The sequence below is a fragment of the Emys orbicularis genome, chromosome 5, assembly GCF_028017835.1.
Source record: "Emys orbicularis isolate rEmyOrb1 chromosome 5, rEmyOrb1.hap1, whole genome shotgun sequence".
Classification (NCBI taxonomy): Eukaryota; Metazoa; Chordata; order Testudines; family Emydidae; genus Emys; species Emys orbicularis.
In genome coordinates, this window is record NC_088687.1 from 33,057,012 (window position 1) to 33,078,304 (window position 21,293).

The window sequence follows — 21,293 nt, forward strand, 5'->3', positions numbered from 1 at the left end:
TGGCAAAAACCCATTGTTCAAGCCTGTGAGAGCCAGTTAATGCTAATAGCCCTTGATTGCTTTTTCACCACTTTCCAGACAGCTTCCTCACTATGTGTCAAGTTCCTGCAACAAAATGGATGATCTAATCCTCAGTGACTATTATGCTTACAAACAGCATTAATAAAACCACATGTTGTTCATAACTGGACACAGAGTTATTCCCCAAACTGTCACAACAGTCATGACATTGTAACTAGTGAAAGACAGTCATTGTAACCAATTACAAATAACATGATTTGGTTTGTGTCAACACACCATCTTTTCTGCTGTTTCAACCTTGTATTTGCAGCCACGAGTACTAGACTGCCTTAGTGTGTGTCTGTCAGTGCATTCTGACTAGCTATACCATAGTGCACTAGCCACTGCCAAAGAATATAGATGTGGGTTTTTTTCCAACCAACTCCTAATCCCACTAGGATTATGACAACAGATGTGGCTGTTCTGCAGCATCCAGTATTCATCTATCTTGACAATGGTGTGAATGCTTTATCTAGGAAAAGGAAGTGCTGCTGAGAATCTTAAACTGGCCTGTGTCTTCTGGTTATTACTACCCAAAAATCATTGTAGCCCAGCTTGCATGCTGGGGCATCACATAAGTGTGGGAGCAGACAGCTATGATAGGACTGAAAAAGAAAGGAGGTATATTTTTCAGTTAATGCTCTGAATATGCTTTTGCTAAGTGGTACAGTGTACAAGTTCCATATTCAGGCTGCCATTAACTTTCTTTTTAATTGTGCTTGTGTGAACCTACAACCTGCTTATTATCATTCGGGCTTGCAAAAATATTTTCTTTATCTTCCTTTGGCTATTTATTTTCTCATGTCATTTTCTTTTTAACAACTTCATAGGTCTATCTCTTGAATACAAGTATCTCAGAACTCCAGTTGTGTGATCACTAGTCCTTGTGGTCTAAGAATTCATAATACACATATTGAGGAATTTTTATTTCAGCCTCTGAGCCATCTATGGTGCTGCCGCCAGCTGTCAAATGTATTTTGAAAAATCCCTTTTTCCACTCCTGGGCAAAGCAATTGTTTTCTTTGTTCAAAAACAGTGGTATTTGAAATAACTTCCTGGAGGCTAGAACAATGGAATGTCACACAATAAAATGGACAGTGCTGGTAATATCAAATTACTGTTGTGAAACTGAATAGTAAAAAATAAATTGTAATAATAATAGCTGACACTTGTACAATATCTTCCTGTAGAAAATAGCTTCAGATAATAGCTAAAGTAATAGGTCATCCTCTGTATAGTCAATTGCCAGAGACATGGAGGACTCAGAATAATGAGTGACCTGTTATAAGGGGTGATTGCTGTTAGTTCACACAGGAGTTACTTTCTGCTCTAGCGTAGGGAGAAGCAGATGTTGACATGCTGGTCTTTAGGAGAGCCTTTTTTTTTCTTTTGAAGATGCCTGAAAATGCAGAAAAATTAAAAAGGCCCTTGATAACATCTTTCTAAAATGGACAGATGCACAATGTTGTTTGTCCTGAAATGTAGAAGGTCAGCTGTCCAGCCCAAGATCCTAACCACGTGTACAATCTGTAATATCCTCTTCTCTTTTTCCAAGGGGGCAGGCTTCTTGCTAAGATTGATAAGACCTATAGGAAAAGGTAAGCACTCTGTGTCTGCCGCTTCTCATTCTAGTTTATACTTCGATTTCAGTATTATTTTTTTTATCCTGACACAGCAGAGTTTAGAACTGTGCCTTGGTTCATTCCAAAGAAAAATGTTAGCCTAGATATTAATCAAGCAGTATCTCTCCCTCAACCCAAAATGTGACAAAAGAAGAACCTTGAATGTGGTCTGTACTCTTAAATGTTATCTGGGAAGGACAAATGCTCTGAGAAATGGATTACCCCATCATTTCCTTTGGAGTAGCACAAAAAGGCAAACCACTTCCAAAGCAACTGTTGCTTTTGGTTCAGCATACTTCTAGGAAAGGTTCTCTTATCTCCAATCTGTTTAAAAACCCATCAGATCAGAGGTCAGGCTGACTCCTGGGTAAAAATGGAAATGGCCTCTATAAATCTGTAATTCCATCCATTCGTTTTCTAATCATGAGTGTGGACACATTTAATCATTAGGTGTAGTTTTTGGCTGATAAATTCTGAAGGCTTTAATATAGTATTCATCATTTTTTATTTGTCTTAAAAACTCTTCTTTCCCCACTCTAATTCTGCTTATTTATATTGTTTTAAGAGCTTTGCTAGTATGGATTTTTGGAGCTACTTGCTCAAGAATGGGAATTTTTTTCCTCCTCCTAAAAAGGATTTCTGAGAGAGCAGCTCCAGTAATCCCTGTACTCATTCTGCTGATGTTCTGTACCGTTGATGTTACCCAGTTCAGTTTTCTTTATTTTTTGCTGTACTGTTTCATGGTAGGCCAGGGTGTTCAGTAATATCATACTTGTCTCTCTTGTAGTGCGATGCCCAAGTGAAAAAAAGTTTTAAGGCATTCCAAAGACACTTTAGTTGTAGTTTATGTATTGACAATTTATCTTGTTGGTATTAACATCTGTAATGGCCTTCTAAGCAAGAACAATACTTTGGATTAATTCTGAAATATTATTTTTACATGGTTATAGAAGATGGTAAATTCAGAAGCCTCTAAGTGACTTAATATCACTAATCCCATTGAAAGTCTCTTCCTTGCCCCCTTAGGAAAGTGAAACCATGGGTGACCGTCACCTGACCACCCTATCACAGGGTGTTTAAGGGCCTACATATCTTAATTTATACATCTTCTATCCCCCTTGCGAGTCCTTTATATATCCTCCCACATGTGCGTACACACTTTAAGTCTTACAGCGGTTCTCAAACTATGGGGTGGGCATCCCAGGGGAGCCACGGTAATGTGTTAAGGAAGGCAGGAGCTATGTGTAGGCTTTTTTTGTTTTTTTGTAAAGAGCTCTGGCTGTCAGTCCCATGTGACTGGGGCTTGTGCAGAAGGGCTGAGAACATCTGGGAGGCAGGGATAAAGGAGACAACCGGAACTCCACCATTCCAGGGCCAACAGCCGGAGCCCCATCAACTGGGCTCGGGCTCTCCTCTCCTCCCCTCCTCCCAGTCCCTCACCGGGAGGGGGTTCAGGCTCTCCTTTCTCTCCTCTCCCCCCTTCACTCATCTGCAGGTGGCGGGGCTCTGGCTGTCAACCCCAGGGTTGCAGCAGCAGCAGCAGCACAGATGTAAGGGTGGCAATGGGGCATTAAGTCTGCTGTGAAAAGCAATATTGACGAATATCACTTTTCACATTGCCACCCTTATGTCTGTGCTGCTGCTGACACGGCGCTGCTTTCAGAGCTGGGTGGCAGTATATGTACTTTGAGAAGCAGGGGGCATAAATGACTACAGACACAAAGCAGGGGGGCCCAATCAAATATATTTGAGAACCACTGCTTTTAAGAGATACTGGTATAGATTTTCAAACTATGGTACTTCTTATTTCTTACCTGCTTTGATGAGCAATGAAGTGGTTGACGATGATATTAAAGTATCACACTTGCTAAGTGAGCATCCATTAAAATGCATGGGGCAGTTTACACCATGGAGCTACTGTTTCAAACTCTCTGCAAATTTGGGCAGACCTCTCTTTATAAATGACACTTGTTTCCTGTTTTGAAGCTTTCTCTATGTCTGTAATAGCTAAAGACTTTAGAACGGTGGTACTCTGGATAAGTCAGAGATTTGTCAGGCCCTTCTCCATCCTGAGAAACACTGATGTAGCCTAAGTCATCTTATTCACTTGGAGCAAGTAAGTAAATGCTTACTAAGGAATCAAATGTGACTAAAACCCATTGCCATGGAAGGGGTAATGCAAGGTCAGTGGGATCTCCAGGTGGCAGTGTAAGTTGGGAGGGTGCAGCATGTGCACCCCCACAATGCTGGGACAGTTCCATTAGCACCTGTAGAGACTTGAAAGGACCCAAACCATTCTGAGGAGGCTAGACACATCGCTAGCCTGAAGCAGTTCTCTTGGGGAGCACAAGGACTGCTGTTGTGCCTGGCCCTATGTCGATGCATAAAGTGCCTCTTCTACCCATTTCTCTCTCATTTGCAATCATTTAAGTTTGCATACGATTGTCAGGCTAATAGCAGTTAAACTCAAATCATAGTGCTAATAACTACAAGCAATGCTTTTTCCTAAAGAAAGGTATCCGATATACACAGCATTAAAGTTTTGGCAATAGGGTATTTGTTTACTTATGGAAGATGTGCAGACTCTGTTTCTCAGTGACCATTGCACTGAGATGCTATGGTGATAGCTTTTGGCTACTGGGAACCAGTGGAATTTGAATTGATTTTTTTTTTCACCATTTAAAGGTTGATCAATATGAAAAGCAATTATGCTCGTATTTTTACACATTTTTAAGGCATTTTGTCAGTCAATGAAACTGCAGAGATCAGGATGACAGACCTTCTCTTTTATGTTTAAAAACAACGAGGAGTCCGGTGGCACCTTAAAGACTAACAGATTTATTTGGGCATAAATTTTTGTGGGTAAAAACCACTTCTTCAGATGCATGGAGTTTATGATGTTTATCCATGCACCTGAAGAAGTGGGTTTTTTACCCACGAAAGCTTATGCCCAAATAAATCTGTTAGTCTTTAAGGTGCCACCGGACTCCTCGTTATTTTTGTGGCTACAGACTAACACGGCTACCCCTCTGATACTTTTATGTTTAAACATTGTGGAACTGGTATTTAATGACAGAAAAATCTAAAGACATTTTCAGGCATTGTTGGAGTAGTTTTGTGGCCACGTTTTTACCCATTCTGTGTGGTCACTCAATTCAAGAATGATAGTTGTGCAGCTGAGGCCCTCTAGTGTAACAATTGAGCATTGCTTTACTCAAGCAGATATCCATTTAAGAAATTTATTGCAAATAAAGTCATTCTAAGGCCCTTCCGTTCAGAGGACCACTTTGTCCTACAGTGTGTCTGATGACCTGTTAAGAGAGACAAGGCAGCTGAGGTAATATTTTTTTATTGGACCAACTTCTGTTCGTGAGAGAGACAAGCTTTTGAGTTCTTCTTGACATCTGGGTGACTTACTCTGAATGGCACAGCTAAATACAAGATGGAATAGATTGTTTAGCATACATAGTTAATACATTTTTCAAGGGACCATTCAAGGTGAAGTGGTTAGTTAACACCCTCCAGTCGGAGGAAGGAAAGGAAGAAATGGGGAGCTGCTGGTTGAGGGGACGGGGGTTCTGTTAGTGGGTTTATATACATTGTTGTAATAAGCCATAAATCCAGTGTCTATTCTGTCCATGATTTTTAGTGTCTAGCAAAGTTATGAATTTAAGCTCCCAGGCTCATCTTTTAAAAGTGTTGTGCAGGTTTCCTTTGAGGATAAGGACTGATAGATTGGATATAGAGAGAGCACTTTGTGAAAAGTGTTCATGCACAGGTAATATGGTGTTTTTGTCTTTTATCATTTTCCTGTGTGAATTCATTTGAGAGTGTAGTGATTGTCAGATTTCACCCATGTAGTTGCTGTTGGGGTATTTAGTGCACAGTTTGAGGTAAACCCCATGTCTTTATAGGCATGGGTAGGAGCCATTGATCTTGAAAGGTGTGTTGTGTGGGGTGTCAATAATTGTAGCCGTGGAGATATGTCTGTAGGTTTTGCAGCTGTTGTTCTGGCAGGGTCTGGTGCTGCTTTGAGTTGGTGTGTCCTGGTCTATGGGGAGCTTGTTTTTGATGATGAGCTTGGAGAGGTTGGGGGTTGTTTGAAGGCCAGAAGAGGGAGTTCAGGAAAGCTTTCTTTCAGGGTGGGGTCTCCATCGAGTATGGGTTGTCATTGTTTGATGATACCCTGTATGGGTTCCAGTGTGGGGCAGTAGGTGACAACTAGGGGTAGGCAGTTGAAGGGGGGTGTTTATTCCTTGTATTGAAGCAGGTTCTCTCAGGATTTTTGGGTGGCCTGTTCCATGGTGTGATCTACTTCTCTGTGGATCGTCCTTGTTTGGTAAAGGTGGTTTTGAATGTGTTACAGTGTACATCCTGGATTTTCTCCTTGGAGCATATTCTGTGGTATCCAAGTGCCTGGCTGAAGATAACAGATTTCTTGGGTAGTTGTTCATTGCTGAAGCAGATCGTGGTGTCCAGGAAGTTGATGCTGGTATGAGAGTGTTCCAGAGAGAGTTTAATGGATGCGTGGTGGTTGTTGAAGTTGTGGTGAAAATCTATGAAGGAGTTGGTCATAAGTGATCTCTCTCCTGCCATCCATCTCCATCCTCTGACGAACAGAGGCTAGGGACACCATTGTTACCCATCCTGGCTAATAGCCATTTATGGACTTAGCCACCATGAATTTATCCAGTCCCCTTTTAAACATTGTTATAGTCCTAGCCTTCACAACCTCCTCAGGTAAGGAGTTCCACAAGTTGACTGTGCGCTGCGTGAAGAAGAACTTCCTTTTATTTGTTTTAAACCTGCTGCCTATTAATTTCTTTTGGTGACCTCTAGTTCTTGTATTATGGGAATAAGTAAATAACTTTTCCTTATCCACTTTCTCAACATCACTCATGATTTTATATACCTCTATCATGTCCCCCCTTAGTCTTCTCTTTTCCAAACTGAAGAGTCCTAGCCTCTTTAATCTTTCCTCATATGGGACCCTCTCTAAACCCTTAATCATTTTAGTTGCTCTTTTCTGAACCTTTTCTAGTGCTAGAATATCTTTTTTGAGGTGAGGAGACCACATCTGTACACAGTATTCGAGATGTGGGCGAACCATGGATTTATATAAGGGCAATAATATATTCTCAGTCTTATTCTCTATCCCCTTTTTAATGATTCCTAACATCCTGTTTGCTTTTTTGACCGCCTCTGCACACTGCGTGGACATCTTTAGAGAACTATCCACGATGACGCCAAGATCTTTTTCCTGACTCGTTGTAGCTAAATTAGCCCCCATCATGTTGTATGTATAGTTGGGGTTATTTTTTCCAATGTGCATTACTTTACATTTATCCACATTAAATTTCATTTGCCATTTTGTTGCCCAATCACTTAGTTTTGTGAGATCTTTTTGAAGTTCTTCACAATCTGCTTTGGTCTTAACTATCTTGAGTAGTTTAGTATCATCTGCAAACTTTGCCACCTCACTGTTTACCCCTTTCTCCAGATCATTTATGAATAAATTGAATAGGATAGGTCCTAGGACTGACCCTTGGGGAACACCACTAGTTACCCCTCTCCATTCTGAGAATTTACCATTAATTCCTACCCTTTGTTCCCTGTCCTTTAACCAGTTCTCAATCCATGAAAGGACCTTCCCTTTTATCCCATGACAGCTTAATTTACGTAAGAGCCTTTGGTGAGGGACCTTGTCAAAGGCTTTCTGGAAATCTAAGTACACTATGTCCACTGGATCCCCCTTGTCCACATGTTTGTTGACCCCTTCAAAGAACTCTAATAGATTAGTAAGACACGATTTCCCTTTACAGAAACCATGTTGACTATTGCTCAAGAGTTTATGTTTTTCTATGTGTCTGACAATTTTGTTCTTTACTATTGTTTCAACTAATTTGCCCGGTACCGACGTTAGACTTACCGGTCTGTAATTGCCGGGATCACCCCTAGAGCCCTTTTTAAATATTGGTGTTACATTAGCTAACTTCCAGTCATTGGGTACCGAAGCCGATTTAAAGGACAGGTTACAAACCTTAGTTAATAGTTCCGCAACTTCACATTTGAGTTCTTTCAGAACTCTTGGGTGAATGCCATCTGGTCCCGGTGACTTGTTAATGTTGAGTTTATCAATTAATTCCAAAACCTCCTCTAGTGATACTTCAATCTGTGACAGTTCCTCAGATTTGTCACCTACAAAAGCCAGCTCAGGTTTGGGAATCTCCCTAACATCCTCAGCCGTGAAGACTGAAGCAAAGAATCCATTTAGTTTCTCCGCAATGACTTTATCATCTTTAAGCGCTCCTTTTGTATTTTCATCGTCAAGGGGCCCCACTGGTTGTTTAGCAGGCAGTCATCAGTCCAGAGGATGAAAATATCTATGTAGCTCAGGTACATGGTGTATTTGTCCTCTTTGTAAGATAGATTGCCTTGCACACCATGTCCATACCAGACTGTGAAATCTTCTACCTGACTGTGAAATCTTCTACCTGCTACTTTGTTCTCAATGCTTTGCTTGACAAATCACTGGTCATCCAAAGACCCCTTTTCTAATGACAATATAAACATTTTCAAGCTCTGTTAGAATGAAAGAAGTTTTTTAGTAGCTTTTATTATGCATTTTATTGTGAGAACTTAGGAACAACTAGCATACTGAAAATGTGAAGAAACTACTTTTTCAACTAGCAACTACATAATGCTAAGTTTTAGTACAGTCATATTTGTTGTGTTTGTCCCAGGAATGACTAGGATGGACCTGGTATCCTTACATTGATCAAGCTCATCGCCCTTGGTGTTCAGGTAGTAGCATTCCTAACAGGACTGCATTGGTGTATTTGCTCCCTTGCACCATTATTAAAAATAAATTATTCAAAATAAAAATTAAAAATTGAGGGAATCTGGAAGACTTTTGCATGCGGGTCTTGCCCTCTAAATTTAAGAGCCTAACTCTGATGGTGTCTCTTTATAAAAAAGTGTCTGTTGCACCATTATTAAAGGCTTCATAAATTTAAAATTCCTGTCACACCCAGTAAAGGTAAACATTTATGCTGGAACTACCTGGGAGACGGAGAATATTCATACATAAAGGAATTTAAATAGCAAGTGCTTTTCTGTTTCCGTTGTTACTAATGAAGAAGTCTGTAACAAACCACAGTGTTTTCTTACCCTGTCTGCAATGAAATTATAAATTTTTATTTATGATGTCCATCTGTTGCTGTAGAACTGCTATGTGACTTCACTGGTTTAAAACTCTTACTAGCAACATCTAAGTGTGTACCTTAAACAAGAGGCTCACCTTGACAATCAGCCAACTTGGGACATGCTGGTTTTGTTTGTTTGTTCTTTTTTAGATCAGGGACGGGCCCTGAAATATGGATGGATGGATGTTTGTTTTCATCTAAAGTCTAGAAAGTTTGAGTTGCCAAACAGTGTGCGAATTTATTCAAAATAAAAATAAATAAATTAAATTGAGGGAATCTGGAAGACTTTTGCATCTGAGTCTTGCCCTCTAAATTTAAGGGCCTAACTCTGATGGTGTCTCTTTATAAAAAAGTGTCTGTTGCACCATTATTAAAGGCTTCATAAATTTAAAATTCCTGTCACACCCAGTAAAGGTAAACATTTATGCTGGAACTACCTGGGAGACGGAGAATATTCATACATAAAGGAATTTAAATAGCAAGTGCTTTTCTGTTTCCGTTGTTACTAATGAAGAAGTCTGTAACAAACCACAGTGTTTTCTTACCCTGTCTGCAATGAAATTATAAATTTTTATTTATGATGTCCATCTGTTGCTGTAGAACTGCTATGTGACTTCACTGGTTTAAAACTCTTACTAGCAACATCTAAGTGTGTACCTTAAACAAGAGGCTCACCTTGACAATCCGCCAACTTGGGACATGCTGGTTTTGTTTGTTTGTTCTTTTTTAGATCAGGGACGGGCCCTGAAATATGGATGGATGGATGTTTGTTTTCATCTAAAGTCTAGAAAGTTTGAGTTGCCAAACAGTGTGCGAATTTATTCAAAATAAAAATAAATAAATTAAATTGAGGGAATCTGGAAGACTTTTGCATCTGAGTCTTGCCCTCTAAATTTAAGGGCCTAACTCTGATGGTGTCTCTTTATAAACAAGTATCTGTGCAGAGGGCTAGCCAAGAGGAATCTGTTTATCATTCTGATGCTTTTCATGGTTCTTGACTAGACAGTTGTGGAGTGTGTGTGAGAGTGAGAGTGTCTTTTTTACTGCAGGGGAAGCAATAAGAGTCTATTAAAGCTGTCACAGTAATTGGTAACTTTCTTGGGGTGCATGCACATGTTGGAGTGACTTCTACTTTAAGTTTCACCATTATATCCATGGAGAAAAATTGCACAAAACAAGGATCAGTTTTAATGCAGTTATTTTTATTTTTTTAAAGGTGAGGTGAGTGTGCTACATACTCTTTTATAGGCACGTAAACTATGCCATATCCTGCAGATTCCTGACAAGTTCAGCACCGTAGTGTACGGGTGTGGAGAACATTTGTTCTAATTAAATCTTTCCAGGGCGGCTGGCAGCAGCACTAGTCTATTCTGTTGCAAGTGAGATTAGTGTGCTAGTTCATTTTTAGTTCCTTGTGGGATAATACTGTATATTGCACAGAATTCAGTAGAGTTTATCATTGATGTCAGCCTCTCCTTAAGGGGATATTGATGACTATGGCAAGATGGAGCATTTTGTACCTTGAATATTGAGGATTTATAAATGGCACTTGATATATGAGGTACATACTACGCTATTCGGTACTGATCCCTTATAACCTTTCTGGAACTGGAGTACTCTAGTTATCTGCATCTCCAGTAACTGCAGTGATCGCTGTGTTTTTTCCTGCCCTCTGTGCAACCAGCTTAGAAAATGTGCTGTCTCTCACTCCAGTTGGAGGAGCTAATACTGTTACGGAAGGAGTAACTTTTTTTTATTCCCATCTTGTCAGGCTAACCACTTTGATACACCTAGTGTACCGCCTCCACTGAACCTGGGGGAATTCCCTCTCCCAGCCACCTGAATTTATTTCATTGGTGCATTTTGGAGGTAAATTCTAGAGTAGAGCTGGTAATACCATGTAGGAGGAACTGTCTCTGGCCAAGGGCAATTATATGAAGGGGTGATTAGCTGTTCACGGGAGTGGGGGTGCAGAGTGCACAGCATTCAGAACAAATCCTTCAGTCTGAGCATTAAGTATATGAGACTCAAAAGTTTAAGGAAATAATCTAGCTGCAAACAGAATATGGGAATGAGCCGCAAGATGGAGTAATTAGCTGACCTTCTGGATGCTGCTACATACCTGTCTTCTCCTGGCATAATCTCTTTGTTTCTCCTCTCCCTCCCACCAATATAATTGCCCTAGCTCAGACACGATCCCACTATTCTACACCTACTTTATCCCAGCAAGCTTGCTTTGCATCTCTTACTTGTGTTCCTCACCCTAGCTGATGAGCTATTTACCTTCCCCTCCTACCTCTACCCTCACTAATGCTTGTGATATACTCTAGAAAGTTCCGAGTACTAGTTTTGTAGTGACTGGAACAACCCCCACAACCTTTGGTGAAGCATTAATGCTGTTGCTAGATGGGAAAAATAAACTGTCTGAGGAAATCTGGTGACATCAACTAAACTACAACTGGGAAGCAGCAAACAAACATAGCTGAACAATATGAAAAAATATATTTTGGTTTTGCTTATTTAAACTTTGCCTAAGGTTCGGAAAGAGTTTTGCAAGCTCTTTATGAAGCCTAAACTTTGCAAGTCTGGAGGAGGGTGGGGAAAAAATTGCCCCCCTCAACCTGATGCACAAAAACTTCATCAGTAGATGAGAAGGAATAGCTCAATTAGAGTACCAGTGTAACAAAAGGAAATCAAATCATCAGTATCCATAACTTACATACTTATTTGCAAATTTTTAAAAAAGGAAATGGGTACAGTATGTTGTTCTACTTTTCAGCTTTTCAAGGATTTTACGCATAGCATTTGAGGTATTGCAGGGTTTGCAATATATGAACAAACATGGAATGGTCCACCGAGCACTCTCCCCTCACAATATCCTCCTGGATCGAGAGGTAAGGCTACTGGAATATCCTCTTAAGCAATCAAAGTCAGTGACACATTGTACATTTTGGGGCCTGGCCAGTGAGAAATGGCTTTGGGATCCTTCTGGATGAAATATTTTTTATAATAGGGACATTTTTACAGTCAAAACAAGAAGTGTTCTCAAAATGTATAGAATTTCAGATGTGTTTACAGTTTAGTCCCTTTTCCACGTCTCCCAGCCCAGGTTTTTTACCCTTTGTCTCTTTTTCTAAGGAAGTTGTACTATTACGACTTTTTTTTGTATTGGCATTCATAGACCACCTTGACTACTGCTGTAGGATAATTTAACCCTTAAGCATAGTTGTGGATAATGCTGCGTATATCTCATCTCTCTCACACACACACATGGTGGAAACGAGTTTAGTATTTGCTTTTTAAATGGTGGTGTATTTTTGTTTCATGATCTGAGTGGATCAATGCAGCCCCAAATTCTGATCGTTCTCTCCCATCTGTCACAGATTTTCTAGTTTGCAGAAAGGAATATAGATGCCATGTACAAAAAGCAAGAAAAACATAATGGATGTAGTCAGAGCAGTCACATCAGTGCATTGAAACTAAGGAGCCTAATTGTGCTTTACTTTTTTTTAACTCCTCTTTAAAGGAGCCAAATAGTACTACCACTATCTCTCATCTCAAATCCTACCTTTGCAATGAAGTGGGAAAGGGAACAGGCAGAAACATTGTTGTTCTGTTTCCTTGCTTTGGGTAAATGAGATGTATTTCAATTTGATGAAAACTGAGTTCATAGAAAATGAAATCCCTGAGGAACAAAACTACTCAGGATTTTAAGATGGTATTAAAGACTTAAAATAGATGACAGGGAGCTGGAGAGAGCAGTTACATGGACTTTTAAAGGGTTGATTCTCTCCCCCTCCCCCCTTAAATTGCTTAAAAACCTGATGTGTTGTAGTCTTCACTCAGACATCAAACCCATTTTGGTGCAGCCTGACATGTGACCATGGTAAAATGAGAGTTTGTATGTCAGGCTTGGGCCTGGAGTTATTTCTTTATAATGAAATAACCTGGGAAAACTTGGCTTTTTATATTGGGAGTGTTAACGTAACCTTCTCTAAAGCAGCACAGATGTCACTGCTCTGACTTCAGAGAGGAAGCAACTGTGCTAATGTATAGGGGTAATATGCAGCAAATGTTCTTTTAACATCATTATGGATGGGAGATGAATGAAAAGGAATGAGTTAGTGCTGGAGAGAAGGTTCGTAATGAAAGTTAGGTATGGAATTGATGGGAAGGGAGGAAGGAGAGGACTGAGTAAATGAAGTGATAAATGGAATGAGGGAGAAGAGAAGAAAGAATGCATTCTAATTTTTAAACCTGAGTGGAAGTAGTGTGTGGGGGGGGGGGAAATATGTTTTGGATGCAAGAAGAAAAAAATGAAGGAACATTGCTTATGACTGCACAGAAAGTAAGGAAACTTGGCTTAATATTCTCTTAGTGTGGTGTTCATTTTATTTCCCAGTATGCTGCCCACACGAGTAAACACTCTCATTAATTTCCAGTAAAGTTTTGTCTGCATATAGGAATCAGGACCTGAGAAGCTGGGTTTTGTATTTTTAAAATACACTTGGGACAAACAGAAAATTTCAGTCTCCAGGTCTTTCTGACACTTCTCAGATTGCTAGCACAATTTAAAAGAATTTATATATTTTTAATTCTTTCTGTGGCCTATGTAATATGTAGAGTTTCATTGCTAATATATTTTTTCTTTTACAGGGACATATTAAATTGGCTAAGTTTGGACTATACCACATGACAGCTCATGGTGTTGATGTTGATTTTCCTATAGGGTAAGGATACATACATGCAATATAGACCTCTTAGGCATTGTATATTTGATAGTAAAGTTGTTGGGAGCACACACTGAAATGTATGAAAGCTTGCAAGGAAAGATTAAACATTAGTTAAAGGGAAATATGCCTGTAGAACTTTTTTTAATCTGTAACTCTGTGCGCTTTGTATTTTTGGGTGAGTGAATAAATAATTAGTTTGGAAGAAAATGTTTTTGAGTCACTTTAACCACCTCAGTCGCCATTGGTTCCTGGAGTCTGAGGTGCTAAACGTGTCTGGGCCTGTCGCATTAACATGGTTGGGAACCAGGTGGTTGCATCCCGGAGATCCAATCTAGGAGTGGTTTGACCACAGGGTTCTATCCACTGAGAGGTGCAGGAAACCACGTCTGTCAGCTGAAGGGATACTCTCTGGAGGGACTAAAAGGAGTTAAGGTGCAGTTCTCCTTGTAACCGTGACACCTAATAAGAATCAAAGAGGAAATGGGTACATATATAGACAACAAGAATATCCAGAGTTATAATTAATACAAATACAGAGTTTTGGCTTAACCTAACAACTAATTATTAGAGGTTAGATTTATTTTTGTGGAGACAGATTATACCACATATACCTTCTGTGGGATTCTTACACACCTTCCTCTGAAACATCTGTTGCTGGCCACTTTCAGACACAGTGGCCCTCTGGTCTCATCCACTGTGGCAGTTGTTATATTCCTTTGTAGAAGTTGTTAATGTGACATCTGCTTTCAGCTCCCAAATAGTATAATTATGAGCCTGGTATGCAGGCCAGACACAGGAGATAGGTAGAAAATGAATAACAAAACTTTTACAAAATCACAGTACACCAAGAAATGCAAATACATAAAACAGAATGAAAGTAAATAACCCTTATAAACATCCATTCAAGTTATAGCTGAATGCAACTTGCTTACATTTATTCATTTGGAGTGTCCAACCTGAGGTGCCTGATGGGATCAGATTGGGGTGTCTAACTGTAATAGAAACAATGCAGGTAACTATAATTAAGGATTTTTTTTTCACCTACAGTTTCATCATTTTTTTCAAACACAGAGTTAAAAAAAAAGTTAATTAACAATACAATTTTAAACTTTAGCCTTTGAGAGTAACTCTGATGGCAAGGCAAATCTCACATAAATTCACCACCATTTAGCCAAATACTTTAACTGTAAACCAGTTGGTCAGCTTAAATAAACCGCAATTTCTAGTTCTAAAAGTGTCCTTAGATATGAAGTTTTAAGTTACTTTTAACTTGCCTAAAATTTATGTTTTGATCATATGCAAATTTATTTTGGTTCATTTTTTTTTTTTTTGCATGTTACTTGATCACTTCATTTTCCTGGATAATGTTTCATGTATTGATGTGTCCATGTGTGAGAAAAAGATAGCTTGGTATTGTCTACTATTAGTTCTCCTTCCCTAATAAGTAGTGGTCCTCTGCTTTTCTTTGTCTTTCTCTTGCTCCTAATATATGTATATAACTTCTTTTATGCACCTTGGTATATGTAATTCATTTTGTGTCTTAGCTTTTCTGATTTTGTCCCCACATACTGGCCCTATTCTTTTGGACTCATCTTTAGCAATTTGTCTGTTGTTCTCTGCCTTCAGATTTGCAACCAATTCCTCTTTGTGTGAGGAGCACTGCCCCCCTGGTTGCTTCTTCCACGTTCTGAAACAAGAAGTTGTCCCCAACACATTCCAAGAACCTATTGTTTCAAAATCTTTTGTAGTTCCCTGTAAGTGAGAGAATGGTTTCTTCAACTTCTGAATTATATTGGTCCTCAAAGTTTTACGGTCTCATTCTTTGTTGCCCCCTTGCTTTTTGTAACTTCCTCTATATGTATCTCTTTTTGTACACACAACATGAAATTGTTTCACTTCAGTATCTTTCTGGCTCCTGTAGTCAGGCTTCTTTTGATGCTTTGTAATCTTTGGGACATTTTTTAACTAACAACGGACCTTTGGCTTCTGAAGCTACGAACATCAGCAGCTATGGTCTCTCTATCCCAAAAAGTTGACTTCTCAGTTTTAAGTATTGTACCATCTATTGCTGATTCATACTGAACAAGCTTTAAATGGAAAAAAAATTAAGATGAGTTGTTGAGGCCATTGTTGTTTTTTATTTTTTGGTTTATTTTCCATCTGTTGCTAAACTAACTTAAAAGTTTTCTGATGGCTATGAACTAAATATTGGGAATGATATAATTGTTGACATTATAAAGAAATCAACAAGGAAGAACACATACTGAAAAAGCACTTGTAATATTAGGTTAAATACAAGCATATGGTAAAGTTTAATGAACATTTTCTCTGTTGTGTAAGACACTTTAAAAAAAAAAAAAAATCTTGCCACCATTCACTCCTGCTCACAAAAAACACTTGTATAAAGAAAAAAATGGATTTTTCGTATTCTCGATATTACAGTGGCTCTGTCTGCACAGTTTGACCTACTATGCTTTCGGGGCATTCTAAGTTGCTGTGCACTTTTAGTGAGTTTGCTTTTATCCAATTTTTTTTTCAGTACAAGAACTTATTTTTACTAGTGTAGTTGACAATGTCTTAATGTACAAATTCTTACCTCTTGTTGCATTGTTATAGGTACCCATCATACCTGGCACCTGAAGTAATTGCACAGGGATTTGTCAAACCTAGTGATCACACTCAGTGTGAGAAGCTGCTGCCCTCTGGCCCTAAATCAGATGTGTGGTCTCTTGGTATTATTTTATTTGAGCTTTGTGTGGTATGTTACTGAGTAATTCTTGTGTGTTTGATTATATGACACTCAGTGAAGAATTTTGTGTACACGTGTTTTCACTTTGTACCTATGTCAACTCAAGAAAAGCTGTTTTGCAAGTAATGGTTAAATTAACAATAACTATTGAGTGGATACTAATGATACTTACTATTGGAGCATAACACTGGGAAAACTCATCCTGTCACCAAAGAATTGAGTTCCTGTGTGGTGTCATGGATTTATACAGAAGATGTTGCCTGTTGGCTCCATGACTTCAGATAAATTCCAGCAACTTAGTTTCCACTAGCTATACATGATAAATTGGACTTCTTTATCACAAAGATCATAATGTTTTATTATTCAGACAGTAAAAATGTTTGTCTTTAATCTTATTACATTAAACAGAATTTAAGTTATCTGAATTGTATGGTCAGGGCAGTGGAATTCAATGGTTAGAACAAGCCATTGGAAATCAGGAATCTTAGCTTCGGTTTCCTGCTTTGCTAGACTTGCTCTGTGACCTCACACAAGTTATTTAACCTCTTTGAATGGCTTCCTCATCTGTAAAATGGGAATAACATTGGTTGAAAGCCACTATATAAGAGCAAACTATGACTATTTGTCGTAGACATTAAAAACTAAATCTTAATTATAGTTGTTCATAGTGATGTGAAAGATTACACAATATTTCCATGGTAATGTGTGTGTTTTTAAAATCCTATTCTTTTTGAGTTAAAAAAAAAATCAGGTACATTAAGAAAGCTCATTAGGAGTACATCCCTGAATTTACTTCCAGTTTTAAAAAACAACCCCCAAAAGGTAAACAAACAAACATAAATAAATCTTATGGTCATGATAGTGGAATGGTAGATTTGCTATAGTTAAGGTTGAGAGTTACTTACTGTCTAACAGATAACTTTTCTAAGAGTTCTAAAATCTACAGCTGACTCTGACTTTCTTTATATATACTTAGGGTTGCACAGGGCATGTACATGTGACAGATTGACATTTAATTGTTGACATAATTTTCTATTCCATTTAGGGTAGAAAACTGTTCCAGAGCTTGGATATAGCTGAAAAACTAAAACTTCTGCTTACATTAGGTGAGTGACCTAAATGTAACTACAGGGTTCAATGCCGGTCTTCTAAGTTCCCAAATAAATCTATAACCAGGGCGATAAGTAAACTCAGGATGCACGTGCCTAAGACAAATTAATTTTGGAGATGCAATTTTGGAAAGATAATGGGCATCTAGCAGCTTCACTTGAGCTGGTATAGGGAAGCAGCAGCAACTGTGTGCCAGATATGCACAGCAAAGGAGCATTGTGCTTGTAGTGTGTTGAATGGTGGGGTAGAGGAGGAGTTGCTGAGAGGAGCCAGTTCTGATGGTTATTTATTATTTGGTATAAACAAGTCAAGAACACAGTCTCTGTGGCAAAGATATTAGTATGCAAGCCACTAAACAGATAAAGGGTTGAATGGAAGGATAACTGTTCAGGCAGTGACAAGCATGTCTTGCTACTTCTAGATTCTTTTTGTTATAGTCTTCTTTTTTTTAATTTGTCGACCGGGCTATAGACACGGAGGTGTAGGTGTGATTTGAATGAGATGGGGCTAGTAGAAAGACTTAACAGTTTTTAAAATGCCATTCAAGCTTCTTTAAAAAGAAAGACCTACAGCAAAGTGGGAGTGCTGCGACAGACTGACCTGGGAACTATCAAGTGTGAGGGTCCTCAAATTGAGACCTGAGGACGCATGTTAAATTGGTCTAAAGCTGTCTGCAGTACCTGTAAAGTTAACTACTGTTAATACAAATTTTTCTTCAGCAAATTGTTTTCTTTCTAAATCTCTCACTATTTTGAATAGTTATTTGATCACAAAATAAAACCCATGGAAGCTGTCACTGTTTCAGAATGTACCTGTATTCCTCCTCGCCATGGTCCACTCCAGGAGTGTCTAGTCAGGTCTCTAGCCTTTACCTGTCTTTGAGCGGGATTTTAAGACAGCCCAGGTCCCTGCCTTACACTGTGATATCCCCAGCAAGTCAATTTGCTTAAAGGCCAGCACCTGTGCTTTGCTTTCTCCCTGAGGATTATGAACAACATATTGTGGGCAGTGACAAGTTACCACACAGCTCTTTCTAAATAAGCACATTTATTCTTAAGGTGAAAGTATTAGGGAGAAAGCATAATAAAAAACAATAAACAGACTTAAACACACACTAAATATGTCAGGAGCCACCTGGCAGTTTTAATGAGCTCTAGGAGGTCAAAGCCTGTCCAATCCTTCCTCAAGGATCCGGGCCCCCATTGGGCAGCAGGTCCTGTTGGTTTGTAGGATCAGAAAGCAGGCCCTGAGTCAGTTTAAACACAGCCTTTTTATGCCAAAAGCCTGTTGGTCTCTGGAAAACCCAATCTGAACCAGTATATGCAAGCCTCCCCAGGATGTGGTTTCTCTCTGGAGGTGTTTACAGCCTAAGTGATTCACCTTAACCACCCTACCACACACATACTGTCTATTGTTCCCAGAAGATTTGTGGTAAACCTCCCACAGTGGTCCATAAACTTAATATGATATGGTCCCCAAAGATATTTCATGGGATTCCTATTTTTAAAGGAAAAAAACTAGAAATTGTAAAGCTCTCAGATGCTATTGTGATGTGTCACCATAAAGCCAATGAGGAGTCCATTGGCACCTTAGAGACTAACAGATTTATTTGGGCATAAGCTTTTGTGGGTAAAAAACCTGCTTCTTCAGATGCTTATGCCCAAATAAATCTGTTAGTCTTTAAGTGCCACCGGACTCCTTGTTGTTTTTGTGGATACAGACTAACACGGCTACCCCTCTGATACTTGACACAAAGCCAATCAGTCAAATAAATACTTTAAGAAATTGGGGGGGGGGGGGGGCGCGGAGGAAACTTTCTTTGTGTCTTTTTAAACAGTACCACTTTCTCATTATAATCTTTGTTCTTCCTACTGTTCTATTTTGTAGGCTGTGTGGATGACATTGTAACCGTATTAGCTGAAGAACATGGTTGTCTGGACATTATTAAGGTTGGTGAATTAGTCCACTCATCAGTGTTTTCTTAACTGAAATTACTTGTTTTGTACGTTTTATTGGATTCATTCTTTTTTCTTCTTTGCTGAAGTGAATTCAGTCCAAAAGATTTGTAACTTACTTGATTACTTTGATTTCCGTAGTATTTTTTACTATAGTGATATTTTATCACTATAGTAAAAAGTGATACGCATTTTTTACTGAAATGCTGAAATGCGTAGGGCCATCAGTATTCGGAAGAGCTCCATCCTTTCCCAAAATTACTGACAATCCAAATAAAATGTAGACAATACTTTTCAGACTCTCGTGATACACTAGTAGAAGACCCAGTCTTCAAGTGATGCAGATTTTTAAAATCTGTTTTTGGTGTTGTAATGACTAGTGAGCTAATCTGTGACGCTGTAATAATTCTATTTGTATATAATTACACAGTTGAGTCCAGATTTTCAAAAGCAACTAGTGATTGTGGTTGGCTCAATTTTTGGGTGTCCGGGCTGACAAACTACAAAGGGGTGGAATGATTTTTTCAGGGGCGAGAATGCCCCATGTTTTAAGGTTTCTCAAATTGGACATCCAAAACCACTAGTCAGTTTTGAAAATCTTGGCTTTAATATATTAATTCTGACTTCTAGAACATTTTGTCCAAACTAAAAACTATACTCATGACAGTAGCCGTAACATTTTAGACCCTGTTCCAGCTAAATCCTTAAGTATATATGTAGTCCTATTGACTTCAGTAAAACTACTTATGTACTTAAAGTTTAATGTATGCTTATGTGGCTGGCTGGATCAGTGTAGTAGTAATTAGTTGTTGATAATATTTTTTCACCTTTTATGTTCCAGGAACTTCCTGAAAATGCCATAGCTCTGCTGAAGAAATTCCTTACATTTCAACCTTCCAAAAGGTAAGTATTCAATCCAGATTTACAGTAAATTGAATAATTCTGCTGGGCCTAAAGCAATTAACTAGATGAAGCTGAACTGCATTCAGTATTAATATTGACATGTTACATAAAAGTGCATCCATGCATGCTCCTCCATATAGTAATGCATCAATTTATTACTTTTGTACTACTTTCCATCATCATTTAACATTTCTTTTATATGTGTTGCAAAAATATCTTGTGAGTAAAAAGTGGAAGCATGCTGTTTAAACCAGAATTATAGCATGCTAGATTAAACCAGAATTATAGCACCTGTTGCTGTAATTTTTCCCAAACAGGCTTGTGTTTTCCCAGCCCATGACTAAACAAAACAGTACCAAAAATGACCATCCAATAGAGCTGTTTACCATATATGATTGTTTCTTTTTAAATTCCAAGAAAAAATATTTGGAATAATTGCATTGCAGGATGAAGCACTATGGGTAATTAATCAGAACTGAGACTAATCAACTCTGTTTGGGGAAAAGGGGAAATATGCACATTTATGATGCTTGATGTCTAAAAATGAGTTATTTGAATCAGATCTCCTGATTATTTTTATTTTAATAAAAAGTAAAAGACCAGCTTTATTCTTAAAAAAAGCAAGACTGAATCTTGGTGTTTGGAAGTAAACTATTTAGTCACTTTTAAGTTGACAGGTTTTACTGATTCCCTCTGGAAATTTGAGGTGTTTATTGTAGCTGTACCATAACCAACATGATTGGTATTACTTCAAAACACATTCTTGCGTGCCGTTGCTTGATGTGTTGTAGAATCCTTGGTCTCAGGAATTCTGAGAGAAGAGGTGGGTGAGGAAATATTTTTAATGGGCCAACTTTTGTTGGTGAGAGAGAGACAAACGTTCGAGTTTACACAGAGCTCTTCTTCAGGTGACCTGAAAAAGAGCTCCGTGTAAACTTGAAAGCTTGTGTCTCTCA

At 38.6% G+C, this 21,293-nt stretch overlaps 1 protein-coding gene across 1 annotated transcript in view; it reads left to right on the forward strand.

Annotated features, from left to right (window-relative positions):
* TBCK (TBC1 domain containing kinase) overlaps window positions 1-21,293 on the forward strand; it is a 188,490-nt gene that overhangs the window by 38,667 nt on the left and 128,530 nt on the right. Inside the window, exons 4-9 of the mRNA XM_065404906.1 lie at window positions 11,667-11,781; window positions 13,544-13,617; window positions 16,237-16,378; window positions 17,415-17,475; window positions 19,367-19,428; window positions 20,276-20,337. Coding sequence (XP_065260978.1) covers window positions 11,667-11,781; window positions 13,544-13,617; window positions 16,237-16,378; window positions 17,415-17,475; window positions 19,367-19,428; window positions 20,276-20,337 — 516 coding nt within the window. The remainder of the gene's footprint in view (window positions 1-11,666; window positions 11,782-13,543; window positions 13,618-16,236; window positions 16,379-17,414; window positions 17,476-19,366; window positions 19,429-20,275; window positions 20,338-21,293) is intronic.